At 43.5% G+C, this 18,813-nt stretch overlaps 2 protein-coding genes across 3 annotated transcripts in view; one reads left to right on the top strand and one right to left on the bottom strand.

Annotated features, from left to right (window-relative positions):
- LOC111148614 (transmembrane p24 trafficking protein family member 8) overlaps nucleotides 1-17,327 on the bottom strand; it is a 49,779-nt gene extending 32,452 nt beyond the window's left edge. Inside the window, exon 1 of one of the 2 annotated variants that reach the window (XM_022505338.1) lies at nucleotides 16,991-17,327. In XM_022505338.1, coding sequence (XP_022361046.1) covers nucleotides 16,991-17,021 — 31 coding nt within the window. In that variant the 5' untranslated portion in view covers nucleotides 17,022-17,327. Of the gene's footprint in view, nucleotides 1-4,487; nucleotides 4,656-16,990 lie in introns of those variants that run through there. The other variant, XM_022505337.1, reaches the window with a different exon arrangement.
- LOC111148613 (sterile alpha motif domain containing 15) lies at nucleotides 4,873-18,176 on the top strand. The gene is made up of 3 exons (XM_022505336.1): nucleotides 4,873-6,700; nucleotides 7,653-7,751; nucleotides 17,958-18,176. The coding sequence occupies exons 1-3, from the start codon at nucleotides 4,931-4,933 to the stop codon at nucleotides 18,174-18,176; spliced, it is 2,088 nt and encodes a 695-aa protein (XP_022361044.1). The 5' UTR covers nucleotides 4,873-4,930.
- The last annotated feature ends 637 nt before the right edge of the window (nucleotides 18,177-18,813 follow it).

The following is an 18,813-nucleotide window of genomic DNA, read 5'->3' as shown; positions in this document are numbered from 1 at the left end:
GATATAAAACTACAATAGAAAACCAAAAAACTGTAAGGGCTCTTTGGCATAAATTTCCACTGTTCTGCTCCATCCACTAAGATAAACACCAATTTTTTAATTTCAATTTGAACTGAAATAGCTACAATATACAACATTTCCATCACTACAGGAAGACTTATCACACTGCTCGAAGACCTACGTAAGAATCATGACAAGTTCACCTGACCTGTGTCCAGTCGTTAATGTCTAAGTGCCTTGATAGCTCTCAGGGTCATTTACACCAATCTCATTTCTAATGTTAACTTCAAGGTCATAAGAGAATTGCCCTTTATTTTCCACAAGGCTCCCTAAACTTTGAAAAAAAAAAAAAAAGTCTATTCTTAAGTGATGCAATATGTATGCCTCTGAGAGTTTCACTATATAGAGTGATATCTCTTTTGGGGACTGAAGGACCCAGGTGCCCCAAATAAGAGATTATTAGAAACAATTACAGTTCACAAAACAATAAGAGCACTGTGGTCACTATAACGCTGAGTTCAGAAGAACATAAAGAAGTTCTTGGGCACCTGGGTGGCTCAATGGGCTAAAGCCTCTGCCTTCGGCTCAGGTCGTGATCCCAGGGTCCTGGGATCGAGCCCCGCATTGGGCTCTCTGCTCAGCGGGGAGCCTGCTTCCCTTCCTCTGTCTCTGCCTGCCTCTCTGCCTACTTGTGATCTCTGCCTGTCAAATAAATAACTAAAAAAAAAAAAACTTAAAAAAAAAAAAAAGTTCTTTGACTTCACTAAAACTTCAGCTAACAAACATGAAAGCATGCAAAAGGTACTCTCTGCACAGACTATATTAAAAAACAAGTTATGATTATCCGGGATAATTTTAAATTCCTGTTTTGAAGGAATAAGATACACTGAAAGATCAAAACCTTTACTTTTTTTTTTTAATAAAAATCTTCAATTCAATAACAACAAAATGTTCAAACTCATTTCTTATTGCTGTCCCTCTAAGAGAAGATGGCAGAAACCTCCTTCAATTTCATTCTATCTCAGGCCTCTATTGTTTACTTACTGGATCATTGTTTAGAGGAAGGTGGCAGAAGGATCCAATCAAACTCCTAATTTGAAGCAGTTTTTTTTTTTTTAAGATTTTATTGATTTATTTGGCAGAGAGAGAGACAGCGAGAGAGGGAATACAAGCAGAGGGAGTGGGAGAGGCAGAAGCAGGTCTCCCTCTGAGCAGGGAGCCCAAGCTGGGGCTCCAGCCCAGAAGCCAGGGATCACCACCCGAGCCAAAGGCAGACGCCTAACAACTCAGCCACCCAGGCACCCCTGAAGCAGATTTTTAAGTTTATTCCCCAGGTTATATAACTCCGAGCCAAGCCAGATGCATGATTTCCACCCCTCTTTGGAAACCCAGCTTCATGCTAACTCAACATTTCTCAACAGCAGCCCTGCTGATATTTGGGGCCAGATAATTCTCCGCTGGGGGGGGGGGCTGCCCTGTGCATTTCAGGGTGTTGCACAGCATCCCTGACCTCTACCCACTAGTTATCACGGACAGCTCCCCCCTCCTCCCCAGCCCCAGCAGTGACAGCCAAAACATCCCCTGAGCGTCCCCAGGCTAAATCACTCCTGCTTTAACCCCAGAACATTCTTCATTATCTCAACCCTAATTCTTCATATGTGTTTGGTGCTCCTCCAAGTCTCTGTGTTGAGACTTTGTCTCACAATCCAGCAAATATTTATAGAACCTCTAGGACACAACGTAAAGGGCTCTAGGAGATAAACAAGAGACAGATTCTGTCCTCCCCTCAAGCTGATTTCTTGGGGGTAAGTACATAAAGAACTGTAATAAGAGACACTCAATTATATAATGTTTTGAGTTGCTGATGTATGTTCCCCAGGTTCTCTCCTCTTACCAAACTAAAAACACTTTCAGGGCAAAGACCATAACCCACCCTAGAATACCAATACTGGATCAATAGCCAATAAAAACAAACGATTGTAAGCGTCATCGAAACAAGGTGACATTTTCATACAGATAGTAAAATCGCCACAGCAACTTAGGCAGGTAAGTTAACCCCTCTCAGGTATAGTTTGTTCTATAAAATGAGGAAAAAGGGGCACCTGGATGGCTCAATCAGCTGAGCATCTGCCTTCGACTCAGGTCGTGGTCTCGAGGTCCTGGAGTCCAGCTCTGCCTCACATCGGGCTCAGTGGGGAGTCTGCTTCTCCCTCTCCCTCTGCCCCCCTCCCAACTGCTCATGCTCTCTCAAATAAATAAAATCTTTAAAAATAAAATAAAATGGGGGCGCCTGGGTGGCTCAGTGGGTTAAGCCTCTGCCTTCGACTCGGGTCATGATCTCAGGGTCCTGGGATTGAGCCCCACATCAGGCTCTCTGCTCAGAAGGGAGCCTGCTTCCCGCCCCTCTCTGCCTGCCTCTCTGCCTATTTGTGATATCTGTCTGTCAAACAAATAAAATGTTTTAATAAAATAAAATGGGGAGAAAATTACTGTTGACCAGATTAAGTCAGATAATATTAGTAAATCTTTGTCCACTTTCTGGCACAGAGAAGCATTCAATTAATTTAAGTTATCATTACTATTATTTTATTAGCAACAAATCCTACCTCAAGGGGAAGAGTGTGCTCTGGGCTACAGTAACAAGCCCCTACATGACTGAAAAAGAAACCAACACTCATCCTCCGAAGGGCAAGAGGAATTAAGTAACCAGAAGTATTTCTATCAATGTCAGGGTGGGGGGTGGGGGAGTAAATGCAGAACCCAATTTAAAAGTAGGGGGAGGAAATCACACTCTCAGAGACAAGCCCACCATCAGAGTTGACCATTCTTAAGACTTTTCTATTTCAAATGTTTGGGTTTGTTTGCCATAAGCATACAAGGAGCTTAAGGGGAAGTTAAAAAAAAAAAAAAAAAAAGAAGAAGAAAGAAAAAGCACAACCCTCAACTTATAAATACTGACATATGCAATGAGATATGTCTGCTGAATGAGACTCTGCTGAATCTTTTAGAAATTACGCTTAAAATTTCTATTGCCATAATATTAAATACATGCCATCAATTTGGAACATACTACAAAGCATAAAAGTTCATACAAAAGAAAAAAGGGCAAAAATTGTTAGATGTTTTAAAGTAAGAAATCATAAAGTCATGGGGGAAAGCTGGGTGATTCAACGGCGTCTGTGTGTTTGACTGAAGTAGTATTAGAGGACGGGAGATACTTGGGATAGAAGTAAAAGATGACAAGAACCATCAGGCAGGAAAACACACATCCAGGAACACCTCTGACAGCACATCAAGTTGAGGTGGGCACACAACAGATCTGATTCTCAGAGTAATGAATAACACCAGTTACAGTGTGTGCCGGGGGCTAGGCACCAGGGCCGCACCCACAGTGGCTCATGTAACTCTCCGTCCAATCTTATTAGGCGGGTACTATCAGTACCCACATTTTACAGATGGGGAAATGGAGATAAGGAAAAGTGACTGGCCCAAGGCCACTTAATCAGTACACTGAGGATTCAGACTCCAACCCAGGCGCCCGCACCACCTCTACCACTATAGCTGATGGTATCTATTTCCATTCCAGACTGGAAAAATTAATTTCTACTTCCCACTTAGTGAAACCAGTTCTCTCCCCCAACCCTCTAAAGCTCCACGTGTGGCGAGCAGAAGGAAGCCCGAGGGCTCAAAGTGCGGTGGATGCACCCCGTTCTCCTCTGGCTGCTGAGCCCCCGCGCAGGAACCCGCGTGGGTAGAAAAGGCGCGCGTCTCCTGAACCAGAAGACGAGGGTGCCGCCGGCGAAAGAGGGAGGTCGCCAAAGTCCCTATTTCAGCCCCTAGGTCCTGCCTTTGCTCCGGCCGCGACGTTCAACTCAGAGGACCCCAGCACCTCCCGGCTCCCACTCCGCTTCTCGTCTCCCGCTCTCCGAGCGACCGAGAGGCGGCGGCGGCGAGGCGCCGGGGCCTGTGTGCTGGGGGGCCGGGGCCAAGCGGGGCGCAGGCCAGCGGCGGGCGAGGCTGCCCCGCCGGCCGCGGGCAGAGAGCGCGCGGAAAGGCTGGGCAGGGACAGAGCGGGGCAGCGGGGTGCGGAGCCACGAGCAGGGGGCAGCGAGGCCGGCGGGGCTAGGGGCCGCTTCCTAGGAGGGACCCGCGGGCGAGCTGAAGCTCAGAAGGCGCCGGGGGCAGAGCAGCCCCGTCACCGCTATCTGGGCCGAACGGAGAAAGGAAGCGGGGCGGGAACCACAGCGTTTCGAAACAGGAGTAGCGAGCAAGCTCGAGCGCAGTCCCGGGCCGGGAGCGGGTGGCGGGGGCCGGGGCGCTGCCGCGGGGGAGCGAAGGCGGGGGCTCTGCGCGCGAAGCGGACGCCCGGGCGGGTCCGCACCGCCGAGGGGCGCAGGGCAGAGCGGCACAGGGCGCGGCCGAGCCTCGCGCGACGAGCGGGGCCCCGAGGCCGGGCGGACCCACCCGCCGGCCCCGGGCTTGCGTACCTGAGGCGGCCGCCTGGCTCCCCTCCACTCCCGGGCCGTCCCCGCCGCGGCCCGCTGGCCCCCCGGCCGCCTGCCGCTCCGACATCTGCAGCCCGCTCCGCGAGCGCCTCCGCCGCCGGCCGCCAGTGGCTCCGGAAACAGCCGAAGGCCGAGCGAGCGCGGCAACAGCTGCCGCGCGCCGGGAGGAGCCGAGCGGGGCCCGCGGGCCGGAAGGGGCAGCGCGCCGGCCCCCGAGCGGCCGCAGGGGCTTTGGGCAGCGGAGGCAGCGGACGCGGGGAGGGTGCCTGCGTGCTTTTGATCGCAGGTTTTTAGTCACGGTTTGACAGAACAAACAAAACCTGGGGAAAATTCAGGAAGACTCGGCCGGAAATCATGGTATCCATAGAGACGCTATCGGAAGTTGGGGTTGCTAGGAGGCCTGGGCGCGTCTGCTAACGTGCGTCATGGCTGAAGTCCCAGAGCCTTACGATTCCGTCCCGGTTGAAGGAGAAGATCTGGAGTATGAGGTCGAACTGCCTACAGCTCTTAAAATGGCTCAAGACCCCGAAGGTGACACCATGGCAGAGGGAGGCCCGGAGCTGCCTGTAGAGATTGACCAGGAACCCCAGCCAGAGATGGAGGAAAAAGAGCTCGAAGTGGGGGCGCCGGAGAATATACACCTGCACGCAAAACCGACCAGCACGTCCAAGGAGGAGATTCCCAAGGAGTCCGAGAGAGACCTTCCTAGCGAGACTGAGCCAGGGATGCCGCAGGAGGCAAAGTCAGAGACATGGAGAGAGATGGGAGGAGAGCTTTTGAAGGATTCCGAGGTCTTTATGGATGATAAAGAGGAGCCAGATTTAGAGCCACCGGAGGAGGCCAAATTAGATGTTACAGAGGACGGACTCACAGAGTCAGATAAGGAAACAGATCTGGAGCTTCCAGAGGAGACAGAGTCTGAAGTTTCAGGGGCGTCATTCAGTGAGTCAAGATTAGAGTTGCTACAAAAGAACATACTGGAGGTTCTGGAGGATTCATTTAAAAAGCAATATGCAGGAATAGGTCCAGAACCTCCGGAGCAGACCAAACCTGAATTTCCAAGTGAGAAACCAAGAAAATCAGTTGAAGAGGCAGATCTACAGCCGCCAAGGATGACCATTCCAGAGGAAGCACAAAGAAAGTCACCTGAGGAGAAAGGGACAGAGCCACCTGAACAGACTAAACCAGAGTTTCCAAGGGGGAAACGAAGTAAGGCTACTGAGGAGGCAGGTGTAGAGCCACCAGAAGAGACTAAACCAGAGAATCCAGAGGAGGACCAAAGAAAATCAACTGAGGTGAAAGTTCCAGAGCCACTCGGAGAGACCACATCAGAATTTCCTGAGGAAAAATCAAGAAAATCAATTGAGGAGACAGGTTTAGAGCCATCAGGAAAGACCAAACCAGAAGTTGAAGAGAAGACACTTTTGAAAGAGTCAACTGTGAAGAAAGTTTTAGAACCACTAGAGGACACTCAACCATCAGATCAAAAAGATAAGCAGAGAAAATCAGCTGAAGAGACAGGACTGGCACCACCACAGAAGTCCCAATCAGAGGAGACAATAAGAAAGTTAACAGAGGAGAATGATCTAGAGCCAAAGTTTCCAAAGAAAGAACCAAGAAAATCAACTGGGGAAACAGGTCAAAGGCCACCACAGAAGACCAAAGCAGAGGTTCAAGAGAAGACACAAACAGAAGAAACTAAAGAGAAAGATCTAGAATTACCAGATAAAGCCCAACTGCCACTAAGAATAGTGTCACATACAGAATTTTTCAAGGAAGATAGGCCAAAACCAGTCAAATTTAAATATTCCCCAGACAAGGATAAGCTAGAACACTCTGACTATGAAACAAGAAAGTGGTCAGTAAAAAAAACCAAGGCTAAAAGAGAGTCCACGTTTGAGTCTCTGAGAGTAAGTAAAGTAGACTCGGTGAGGGTAAGTAATGAGTTTTCTAAAGATTTTAAAGGACTGTTGGAAGTTACTGATGATTTACACTCTTACCTCTCAGACTCTCAGAGGGATTTGAGAGTGTCTTTTAGTGAAAAGGTTGTAGAATTGTCCCCAGAGATGAAACAGGGACACAAAGATGAAGAAACCCAGTCAAAAGAAAGTACTGAACTACAATTTGAATATCTTAAATGGAGCCCAGAGAAAGTTGCAGAGTGGATTAGTGAGCTAGGCTTCCCTCAGTACAAGGTATACAAAAATAACATTTATAAAATTAACATTCTTTCATCCTTCTATCTCTTATTCCTCTTACACTTACCTGAGCTGTTGCCTCTTCTTCACTAGAAGGGGCATAAAAAAGTCCTGGACTATGGTAGAGGTAACTTGGATTTAAAGTTTGTTCTTTCCACGGATGTCTTTTGTATTTTGATGGAGGGTGGGTCACATTTATTTGTTTTCCCTATTTATTCACAATAGTATACTCTCTGCAATTCTTGAATAAAGACTAAGAAATGTATATAGGCCTCTTTTGACAGAAAACTTTTTAACAGATTTTGTCCAAGGTAGACTTTTTGGTACTTTGTCAAGTTGTTTTACTGGCAGATCCCTTAACTTGTACTATTAATCTTAAGTGTCTGCCCCAAATATGTCATGTGTATCATGAGCCCCTAACAGTATTAATTTAAATGGCCAATTCACCAAGAGTAGTTTTATTAAAAAGATAGAGTGAATATCAACTATATGTCAATAAAAAAATAATAATTTAAAAAAACAGGAAACTGAAAAAAAAAAGTAGGGTGAATCCTCTCATTTCGTTGATGCCAATTATATTCTTAAGTTACAACAAAAAAACATAAGGTCTGAAATCTTTGGTACTACTTAAAAATGTAATTGAGGCATGAAGGAAGCACTAGGTGTATCATGCCAAAAAAAAAAAATATTAAGGAACAGTATGAAATTTAGTGGAGATCTTAGATGGAAAATGTGTGGGATTATTAGGATTATTTTAAATTTGAATTTAAAACTAAATTAAAGTTTTTTCCCTGTACAGAACTAGAAAAAAAAACTGATTTTTCTCTCACTCCCTCCCATCCCTTCCCCCAAATCTTCCTTCTCCTTTGTTCCATTCTTTCTTCTTTTCTTTCTTTTCTTCCTCCTGTTTACCATAATCATTTGAGTGATGTTCTTGTTGTACTAACAGGAGTGTTTTACCACAAACTTCATCTGTGGTCGAAAGCTCATTCACGTAAACTGCTCAAACCTCCCTCAGATGGGGATAACAGACTTTGAGGACATGAAGGTGAGTTGTGTTTAATGTTTCCCTAAAGAGCACCGTCTCAGACCAACCTTTTCTTCCATCCCGGCTTCCTCTTTCTGTCAGTGATGTGATCATAATCCCAGTCCCATCCCCCCTACCCGCACCCTCTCCCACACACAGTGGTTTCTTCTTCTGTCTGCTTTGATCCCTGCAAAGATCCTAAGAACTGTCAGTTCCCTGTATAGCATCTGGTTTTTTTCCATTCTCACTTGTTCAGACCTCTCTTGCCTCATTCCTAGAATATTCCATTAGCCCCTGCTTTTAGTCTCTGTCCATAAGCCCTTTGGATTCAAGGGCCCTGCTACTAGACTCTCACCCTCCAACTATTCAGACTACTCAGAAACGGTCTTTGGATCCCCTGTGCTCGCAAGAGAGTCTCAGTTCCTTAGCTTAGGACTGGAGGCACTCCGCAAGTTTTCTCCAGCCACCACTCTTTTCCCTACCTCTCTACAGGAGTCTCCTGCTCAGCCTCACTGGGGTCTGACTCACGCCCTTGAACTCCTGTGCATTCCTCCCTGTGCCTCTCTGCTCAGTCCCCCTCCCCCTGTATGACTAATATGAACCTTAATCATCCTTTAAGACCCAGCTCAGTTCTTGTCTCCCCATGAAATCTTTTCTGACCTCCCCCAACCCCAATAACCTCTCCCCCCACCAAGCTCTCACACACTGTAACACCCATTGGCACTTTCCTAACACCCATTTGGCACTTTTCTAACACCTATGTGTTTGGCTGCTTTGCTGCCTAACTTGGCAACAAGTTACTTGAACCTCTGGACCTCAATTTCCTAAGATCTCTCCAGCACCAGCAGTCTATGATTCTTCTTCTTTGGATAACACTACCTCCATTTATAGTGTTTTATAGTTGACAAAGCTTCACACACATAATCACATTTATAACCTTGCCTTTGATACCCCCCACTCCAACATGTCAGTGTTCATTCAGTACACTCTTGCACATAAGCTTTGCCTCAGTGGTTCTCACACTTGAATAGTCTTCGGAATCAGATGAGATTTTTTTTTTTTTTTAATTCCTAAGCTCCATGCTCCAGAGATTTTGATTCCTTAGGGCTGGGGTAGGCCCTGGAATTTGTTCCCTAACTTGACTCTTGATCAGGCATTAAAACCATGTAATTCTATAAGTTATATGATTTAGAAAATAAAAAAATTATACTTGTTAATACCTAAGCCCTTTTCCTGGCAACATGATATAAAGAAATCCTTTAAATTATTAAATGTAGTTAGTCGTAAGTGAACATTTAATCCTTTGAACTCTACTAATAGCTATCTTCTGAGTGCTTACCCTGTTTTGGGCATCATACATATATTATTTCACTTAATCCCCATTGTATAGAAGAGAAAACTGAGGCCCAGAAAGATGAAGCAACTTACACAAGATTATTCAGATAGTAAGTTTAAGAGGCAGAATTCAGATCCATTCTGTATGACTTCCATGCTCTATTTAAACCACCATACCTCTCTAAATGAACAGTTTTATAACCATGAACCACTACATATGTAATGTGGAAAAGGACCACTCATTACAAACTGGTATTTCCAACCATACCTTCACATAAATACCAAATACCGCCAGATAAAATATCTCACTCTTTTTATTTTCAAAGATGATACGACTGTGTTTATGAGCTCTAATTTCTACCTATGTTTATAGTGTTTTGGATGTTCTAAATAAAAATAAGGAGTAGAATTAGCAAAATAGTACCTTATAATACAAGTTCCTGAAATGTTTAAATACCAAGAATTTCAGCTTATGAGGAAGCATTTTTCAGAATCTGCCAATTCATTTGGCTGCTTTGACATTCTGATTCTAAAAATACAATATCAACAATACAATAAGAAAAATTCTGATTATGCTTTTTCTGGGCATGCAAGAAATAAGAGGTCTTAAAAATCTGAAATGCTCATGAGTAAATGATGTATCCAATGGTCTATCCTTATACCCCAAGAAATTTGAATAAGTAAACTTGAGAATAGTTATCAAAGTCACCAGACAAATGTGGCCTTTCCTTGAAGTCACTAGAATAATAAAGATCAAGACATTTAAAGGTATCTTAAAGAAGCTTTACTTGACACCTAGATCCATATAAAAAAGCTAATTATACACTATGACAGAGGTAACTTTTTACAGATCATATATTAGCTTAATGTTGGTTCTCAATCCTCTGAGGCACTTTCCCTGTGTAATCTGAGACTGGCTCCTGTACTCCGAGGTCAGGGAGAGACGAAGAAAGAGGCAGGCCACTCCAGGTTGGTAGGTGGCAGTTTCAATAATACAAAAAGGGAATTTACATATGAGGCTTGTCTTGAAAGGCAGCAAGATGAATGGGTCTCCACACCTGGCCTTTAAACCTCAAAAGTTTATTAAGAGGCACTAACTGGGTTCAGTAACATATACTGTGCTAGTGTTTTCAACACATCCCCCTCTCAAGGCCATGTCGTTAACACCTCTGGGAATGGGAAAGGCAAGTGGAACCCACATTCCAAGGACAAGGAGGGGGTGAGGAACCTCTGAGTGCCTGGGTCTAGTTCGCGGTCAAACGGCAGTCACATCTTTTTTATCACATTCCCCAACACTAGAGTATGCTGTACTTACCTTTCTTACTGATATATAAGCATTTTTAATCTCACTATTGTAATTTTTTTTCAAATGTTTTATTTATTTATTTGACAGAGAGAGAGATCAGAAGTAGGCAGAGAGGCAGGCAGAGAGAGAGAGAGAGAGAGAGAGAGAGAAGGAAACAGGCTCCCCGCTGAGCAAAGAACCTGATTCGGGACTCGATCCCAGGACCCTGAGATCATGACCTGAGCCAAAGGCAGAGGCTTTAACCCACTGTGCCACCCAGGCACCCCTCACCATTGTAATTACAATACCTAGTATATCCACAATGTATCCCATAACAACACTTACACAGTGTAGTACTCTTTTTCATGTTAACTCTCCCGCATCATCTGGGACGCCTGGGTGCCTCAGTCACTTAAGTGTCCAACTCTTGGTTTTGGCTCAGGTCATGATCTCATGGCTCATGATCTCGTGGGTCATGAGATCAAGCCCACACTGGGCTCCGGGCTCAGTGGGGAGTCTGCTTGAAGATTCTCTCCTTCTGCCCCTCCCCTCACTTGCTCGCTCACTGGCTTTCTCTCAAATAAATAAATCTTTAAACAAACAAACAAACCTCTCCTGCATTGTCATTCATGGGCTTTGGCAAAGTGGCAGAACTGGGGAAAGAGCTGGTGAGTGCAGAATTCTGAGCATGCTGCTAAGAAACAGAACCACATTTGGACTGTGCATTCCATTTACAAGCTTCCCAGTGACTGTATGGCCAGTTCCTGTTCTCTTCAACTTCCTTTTACTTCCTTAATTTTGCAATTATTCATGCTTTTACCCTTGTGGAGAGAACTTACTGTTCCCTTTGCCCTTCCTCCAACATCCTGAGAAGACAAGAGAATATCTTAACTGTGTGGGTGAGACTGATGGGGAGTACAGAGGGAAAGACACACCAATTCTTTGAACCTAGCCAGGGGAGCTCTTGAAGCCACTATCCTGTTACTCCAATTTGTAGTGATACATTGGCTTGGTAAAAAGGGGAGAGGAAGTCAATCTTACTTATCCTATGGATAAGCTAGACAAGATAGCATTATACCTACTTCAGGTTTGCTTCTTAGAAAATAATTGTCGGGGCATCTGGGTGGCTCAGTGGGTTAAAGCCTCTGCCTTTGGCTCAGGTCATGAGGATTGAGCCCTGCATCAGGCTCTCTGCTCAGTGGGGAGTCTGCTTCCTCTCTCTCTCTCTCTCTCTCTCTCTCTCTCTCTCTCTGTCTGCCTTTCCCCCTACTTGAGATCTCTGTCTGTCAAATAAATAAATAAAATCTTTAAAAAAAAAAAAACAAAGAAAAAGAAAATAATTCTCAGAATATTTTTGTTAACTCCATCAAGTGAACAAAAGAACTCTGTGATAAATATCTGAAGAAAAATATAGGTGAATTACCCATTCCTTTTGTATGCATGATTTTCTATTACAAAATATAGCCTCATAAGCTTTATGTCCCAGCAATTTTACTACACTTGCCTTGATGCAAACTATTTGAATAGTACAGATTCATAACATCTGAGCAAATTATCACCAGATGAAAATATTTTTCTTTTTTCAACTTTCAATTTTCAAATGATTTTAGTTTTACAGAAGAGTTGCAAAGATAGTACAGACTTCCTATATACTCTAAAGCCAGCATCCCCTAATGTTAACACCTTATGTAACCATGGGACATTTGTCAAAACAAAGAAATTGGGGTGTCTGTGTGGCTCAGTCATTTAAGTATGTGACTCTTCATTTTGGTTCAGGTCTTGATCTCAGGATCGTGAGACTGAGTATCACCTCAGGCTCTGCGCTGAGCATGGTCTGATTAAGATTCTCTCTCCCAGGGTGCCTGGGTGGCTCAGTGGGTTAAAGCCTCTGCCTTCGGCTTGGGTCATGATCCCAGGATCCTGGGATCGAGCCCTGCATCAGGCTCTCTCCTCAGCGGGGAGCCTGCTTCCTCCTCTCTCTCTCTCTCTGCCTGCCTTTCTGCCTACTTGTAGATCTCTGTCTGTCAAATAAATAAATAAAATCTTAAAAAAAAAAAAAAAAGATTCTCTCCCCCCTGGGGCCCCTGGGTGGCTCAGTGGGTTAGGCCTCTGCCTTCGGCTCGGGTCATGATCTTAGGGTCCTGGGATCGAGCCCCACATCGGGCTCTCTGCTCAGCAGCCTTTAGCTGTCATTGTTGTCTTGGTGTCCTTCAATATGTGACAGTTTCCTGATCTTTGTCTTTCATGACCTTAACACTTTGAAAAACAGTAGTCGAGTTTTTTTAAGATTTCCCTCAATTTCAGTTTGTCTCATGTTCCCCATGAAGATATACATTTTGGGGGAGATTATCACAGAGGTGATGCACCCTTTTCATCTCATCTCATCAGGGAGTACATGTTATCAAAGTGATTTATTACTAGAGATGTGAACCTTGATCACCTGGTTAAGGTGGTGTCTGCCAGGTTTCTTCATTATAAAGTTATTATGTTCCCTTTTCATATTCTATTTATTAGAAGTGAGTTAGTAGGTCCAGCCCACACTCAGAGAGAGGGGAATTATGATCCACTTCCTGGAGAGAGGAGTACCAGAGTTTATGGACATATAGTAAAACTACTGAAGTAATAAATATATTGGAGAAGGTAGTTTGAGGCTGTGCAAATATCCAGTTTCTCCTTAAAATTTGGCCTACTAATTCTAGCATCCATCAGTGGATCTTGCCTGCAGCAGTGATTACTGTGGTGTTCTAATGGTGATTTTCTATTTTCCTCATTTCTTCCATGTTCAACTGGAACCCTTTGTAAGGAATTCTGCTTTTAATTGTCCCTTCTCTGCCTTTTGGGACACTTTCAGTTTGGCACCTGTGTCCTCCTGACAGGCACCCCTTATTTTTTTTAGTCCTAGTACTCTAGCCAGAGCATTACATGTTACTTCAGACAATCTCCAAGGAGCCCTGATTGCTTTTAGCAGGGAATGGTATTTAGAAACCAACAAGCGGCCCTGGTTGTGCTTGCTGCTATGGGGATGTCACGGCTTCTGGGCACTCAGAGAAGAAGGATGTAGGAAATATATGTATATATACAAATCCCAGGTACACACAGATTTTTTTTTAAAAGATTTATTCATTTGACAGACAGAGATTACAAGTAGGCAGAGAGTCAGGCAGAGAGAGAGGGGGAAGCAGGCTCCCCGCCGAGCAGAGAGCCTGATTCGGGGCCCGATCCCAGGACCCTGGGATCATGACCAGAGCCAAAGGCAGAGGTCCTAACCCACTGAGCCACCCAGGCGCCCATACACACAGATTTCTATCTCCATTCTCTAAGCATGAGATCATACTTTTTTTTTAAATTTTTTTAATTTCTTTTCAGCGTAACAGTATTCATTGTTTTTGCACCACACCCAGTGCTCCATGCAATCTGTGCCCTCTCTAATACCCATCACCTGGTTCACCCAACCTCCCACCCCCCACCCCTTCAAAACCCTCAGATTGTTTTTCAGAGTCCATAGTCTCTCATGGTTCACCTCCCCTTCCAATTTCCCTCAACTCCCTTCTCCTCTCCATCTCCCATGTCCTCCATGTTGTTTGTTATGCTCCACAAATAAGTGAAACCATATAATAATTGACTCAAGCATGAGATCATACTTTTATCCCTGACTCTCGCCCAGGACTGGCTTCATTCTGGCCTTCCCATCCTTCCTATTCCCTATCCCACTTTGCTTCTTTCTAATGTCCTTCTCTGTCAGGAGAACCCTTATCTCCTTATCTATAAATATGTATGCCTATGAGAAACACACTTACCAACAGAGTACAGTGTTTGTCTACAGTTCTTTTTGTCTTTAGCCTTACACTACCTAGACAAAACACTGGTTCTCAAAGTTAAAATTATTTAGGTCAGCTTCTTTCTTCCCTACCCCCTTCAGTAAGATTATGTCTCACTCTGTAATACAATTAGATTCATGGTCCACAGCCTGTATTCTATCATGCATTCCTCAGACATCCTGGCTTTTTAAAAATTTGCACATAGTAAAGTTACTCTCTGCAGTGGACAGTTCTGTGGGTTTTGACAAATGTGCAGGGTCATGTATCCACCACAAGATCCATACAGAACAATACTTCCACCCTAAAATTCCCCTTGTGTCCCTTGGTAGTTAGCCAATCACTCCAGCCCAAGCCCTGGCCATCTGTTTTTTGTCCCTATAGTTTTGCCTTTTCCAGAATGTCACATAAATGGAATCAAATAATATGTAGCCTTTGAGTCTGGCTTCTTTCCCTTAGCAAAATGCATTTAAGATTAATCCACATTGGGGGCATCTGGGTGGCTCAGTGGGTTAAAGCCTCTGCCTTTGGCTCAGGTCATGATCCCAGGGTCCTGGGCTCGAGCCCCGCATCGGGCTCTCTGCTCAGCAGGGAACCTGCTTCCTCCTCTCTCTCTCTTTCTCTCTCTGCCAGCCTCTCTGCCTACTTGTGATCTCTGTCTGTCAAATAAATAAATAAAATATTTATAAAAAAAAGATTAATCCACATTGTTATATGAATCAACAGGCAGATTTTAAGGAGACTATACATCTGCTTTAATAATGGTGGTATAGATGATTCATATTTGAACCATATCTTTATGGTTCAAATATGATATCTTTAGGTTTAAGATATCTTTAGGTTTAATTAAATTATAGCTTCCCATTATGCAGATGTGCATAGTTTCATACCATAAGGTAACCAAACGGTATTACTAAACTGGGGGCACATGGGTGGCTCGCTCAATTAAGCATCCAATTCCTGATCGCAGCTCAGGTCTTGATCTCAGGGCCATGAGTTCAAGCCCCATTAAAAAAAAAAAAAGAATAGCAGCCTTTAAAAACCATAATCAACACAAGATACAATGATGACATAGTAATAATAGAATCCTCTTGAAAGTGATAGGTGTTAAAATATCTGCTTGAGACTATGTGAAGTAGGTGCTCTGTATTCATGCCAAGCATTGAACATGGGCCACCATCCTAGAATGTGGAATTAAGAATCCTTAGAGGGGTGCCTGGGTGGCTCAGATGTTAAGTGTCTGCCTTTGGCTCAGGGCGATCCCGGGGTCCTGGGATTGAACCCCGCATTGGGCTCCCTGCTTGGTGGGAAGCTTGCTTCTCCCTCTTCCACTCCCCCTACTTGTGTTCCCTCTCTCTCGTTGTGTGTGTGTGTGTGTGTGTGTGTGTGTGTGTGTGTGTGTGTGTCTGTCTGTCCAATAAATAAATCTAAAAAGAATCCTTAGAAAACCCTAATAGTCTTCATGAATACCTATATTTAATAATCCTGCAATTATTAAAGTAATGCATTGTTCAGTTGCTCCATAACTCAATTAAGTTACTCAAGTAAGTTGCTCTAAGTCTTAGGCAAAAATAAAATCTGTTGTTATTCATCAGAACTAAAGAAAGAACTCACAGTTTTAGATTAATTTATAGCCCATCAAAGGACCTTCTTAGTCCTTTGCAGAAGAGAGATGGTTAGATTATATTTCCTGATTCCACATGTAACCAGTGCTTTTGTAATACTTTTAATTTCTGCATTAGAATATTAAACAGTACTGGACTTTCTCAGCCTACAGTGGGCACATAACTCTTTTGGTTAATAGTGAATAAATTTGTTTATGACTATAGGGTCCCTCCTGGGGAACCCTCTGTAAAGCCTCAGTGAATTTGTCAAATAATCTGCTATGGTAAGGGGCATTCAGGGTGTGGTACGGACCAAACAAGGTGCTCATTGTAGCAGCATCAGTTACAAATGAGAATCCTTAAAGAGTAGTCATTTGGATCTATACTTTTAGAAACCTCAGTTGCTACAGACCTCAATTGTATTCCCACTAGGAATACAAGGCAACGGTGTAGACTCTCTTACCCACAAATCATCTCTAGAGTCTAAACAAAACCAAGAAAGATGTGAGAAAAATGTGCCTTGTCTACCTTTTTAAAATATTTTTTTAAATCAGAGAGAGAGAATGCCACAAGTAGGGGGAGTGGCAGGCAGAGAGAGAAACAGGCAAAGGGAAAAGCAGGATCCCCGCTGAGCAAGGAGCCCAATGTGGTACTTGATCCCAAGACCTTAGGATCCATGACCTGAGCTGAAGGCAGCGCTTAACCGGCTGAGCCACCTAGGTGTACCTTGTCTATTTTTTTTTAATAGTTTGGTTTTTTGGTTTGTTTTTTTGTTGTTTTGTTTTTTGTTTGTTTGAGAGCGAACACGTACAGGCATGAGCAGGGAGGGGGCAAAGGGAGAGGGAGAGAGAGAATCTTAAATCTTAAGCAGGCTCCACACTCAGCTTGGAGCCCAACACAGGGCACGATCTCACTACTGCAAGATCGTGACCCGAGCCAAAACCAAGAGTGGGACACTTAACCAACCGAGCCACCAGGGACCCTGTATCTTATCTATCTAAAATGCATTACTAATGGACAGTTTTGCATCAGGTTAAGAATGTAGCACGAATCCATTTTACAACCTCGTAACTATAACCAGTAGTTTTAAACTAAGGAAAGGAAAGGGAAAGGAAAAGAAAAGGAAGGGAAGGGAAGGGGAGGGGAGGGGAAGGAAAAGAGAAGAAAAAAGAAAAGAAAAGAGGAAAAGAAAACAGAAAAGAAGAGAAAGGATCTACTCACCGCTCTGGCTGTGTTCTCGCAGAAATTTCATGGACTACATTCTCATCCAGATGCAGAATATGGATTCAGATAGCAATGTTATAACAGACCTATGATTAAAGCTAGAATTTGAAAATGCAGTGACAGTTTAATCTAGGATATCAAGTGGCATGGAGGTCAATAAATACAAAATATGTTTTAGAGACACTGAGAATTGTGGCAAAGGGCCTTGTAAAGAATATACAAGGATAAGTACTAATAAAACAGCTGGAACTTTTTTTCCCCTGTCCCTTCCCCCAAATAGCTAGAACTTTAATATCTGACTTTTTAGTGTTTGAGATTTGTGTTTAGTCAAATTGAATAAGTATTTGAGTAATGACTTTTTTTTCTTAATTGCAAGTTAGCTGAGCCCCTTATAGACAAGTTATTTATTAACCTTCCCACAGGTAGTCATGACTCTTAATCTAAACATATTATCTGCTCACAGGGTTGATCGGATTGTTCAGCCCAAAGAAAGAAATGAACCCATCCATGGCAAGCTGATGCAGGGCCTAGAAACATCTTTAAATGGAAGTTATAAAAAGATAATAAATTACTTGATTTTTTCTTTTTCTTTTTTTTTTTTAAGATTTTGTTTATTTATTTGACAGAGAGAGGTACAGTGAGAGAGGGAACACAAGCAAGGGGAATAGGAGAGAGAAACAGGAGCCCGATGTGGGGCTCGATCCCAGGTCCCTGGTATCGTGACCTGAGCCGAAGGCAGACGTTTAACAACTGAGCCACCCAGGCGCCCACTTGATGTTTTTCATAAAAACTTTATTTTGATAATGACCTGGCTACTAAGCCTTTCCATGTGTTATTTCATTATTTAATTTTCCCAAAGATTAAGAGGTTAGCACTCAAGAGACCTAGGAAAATAAGTAAAACTTCTTTGATTTAGTTATATTTTCAGTTAATTTTTCATTAAAAAATTATCCTTGTATTGTAGGCAATTTCTCGACATACACGGGTGCTCCTCGGAATTGAAGAGCCATTGTTCAGTCGCACCATCACCCTGCCCTACAGGGACAATATCGGCTTATTTTTAGAGCGAAAAGGTCACACTGGGGTAAAATCTGATTCCTTGACCTTCTCTGAATTTGTGCAAGCAGAAGGATTACAGGATTATGCTCCAAAAATAACCACCCCTGAAGAGAAGGAAGCATAGCATGACACTGAACTGTAGGGGAAAGCTGTTTCACTTACCTTGGAAGATCAAACTGAACTACTTGCGGGGGAAGAGTGTGTTCTTTTGGGTTCTCTTCTCTTCTTCTTTAAGGATTAGAGTTAGAACTTCTGGTTCCACTTCCAGTTCTATCCCCAACTCTAAGCACTTTCTTTTTATTTGTGTTTCAAGTTAGACCCATGTTTAAACAAAGGTTGCAATATTTCTCTTTCTGGGTAATTCTTGAGAAATTCTAGTAATGCATCTGGTCGTAGGAACATGTTAGAGAAATGGAATTAAAAGTAAAATCTCCTGCCAACCCGAATAAGGTTCTCTGCAAATGCAGAAAAAGAAACAGTTGTATTATTGAATCAGCACTAAATCAGCAGTGTTGGGCATCACAGGCAAGTTGCTAAAGATTATGAAGTCAAGGAAATGCCACCCTTTAAGTCAGGCAGATATAACACATTACTTACATGGCAACTGTATCCAAAGGAAGAATAAAATTTCTCATATCTTGATGACAAACAGGAAGTTACTATGTGGAGCCAGGCATGTGGGTCAGGGAGACAGGGTGCCATCCTCCCCAATGCTCCCATTTCAAAGACATGGCTCCAAAGCCTCCCAAACACACAGTCTT

The sequence above is a fragment of the Enhydra lutris genome, unplaced genomic scaffold (genome assembly GCF_002288905.1).
Source record: "Enhydra lutris kenyoni isolate GAN:26980312 unplaced genomic scaffold, ASM228890v2 scaffoldscaffold20, whole genome shotgun sequence".
NCBI lineage: Eukaryota > Metazoa > Chordata > Mammalia > Carnivora > Mustelidae > Enhydra > Enhydra lutris.
This window is presented reverse-complemented; position numbering and strand designations above follow the sequence as displayed.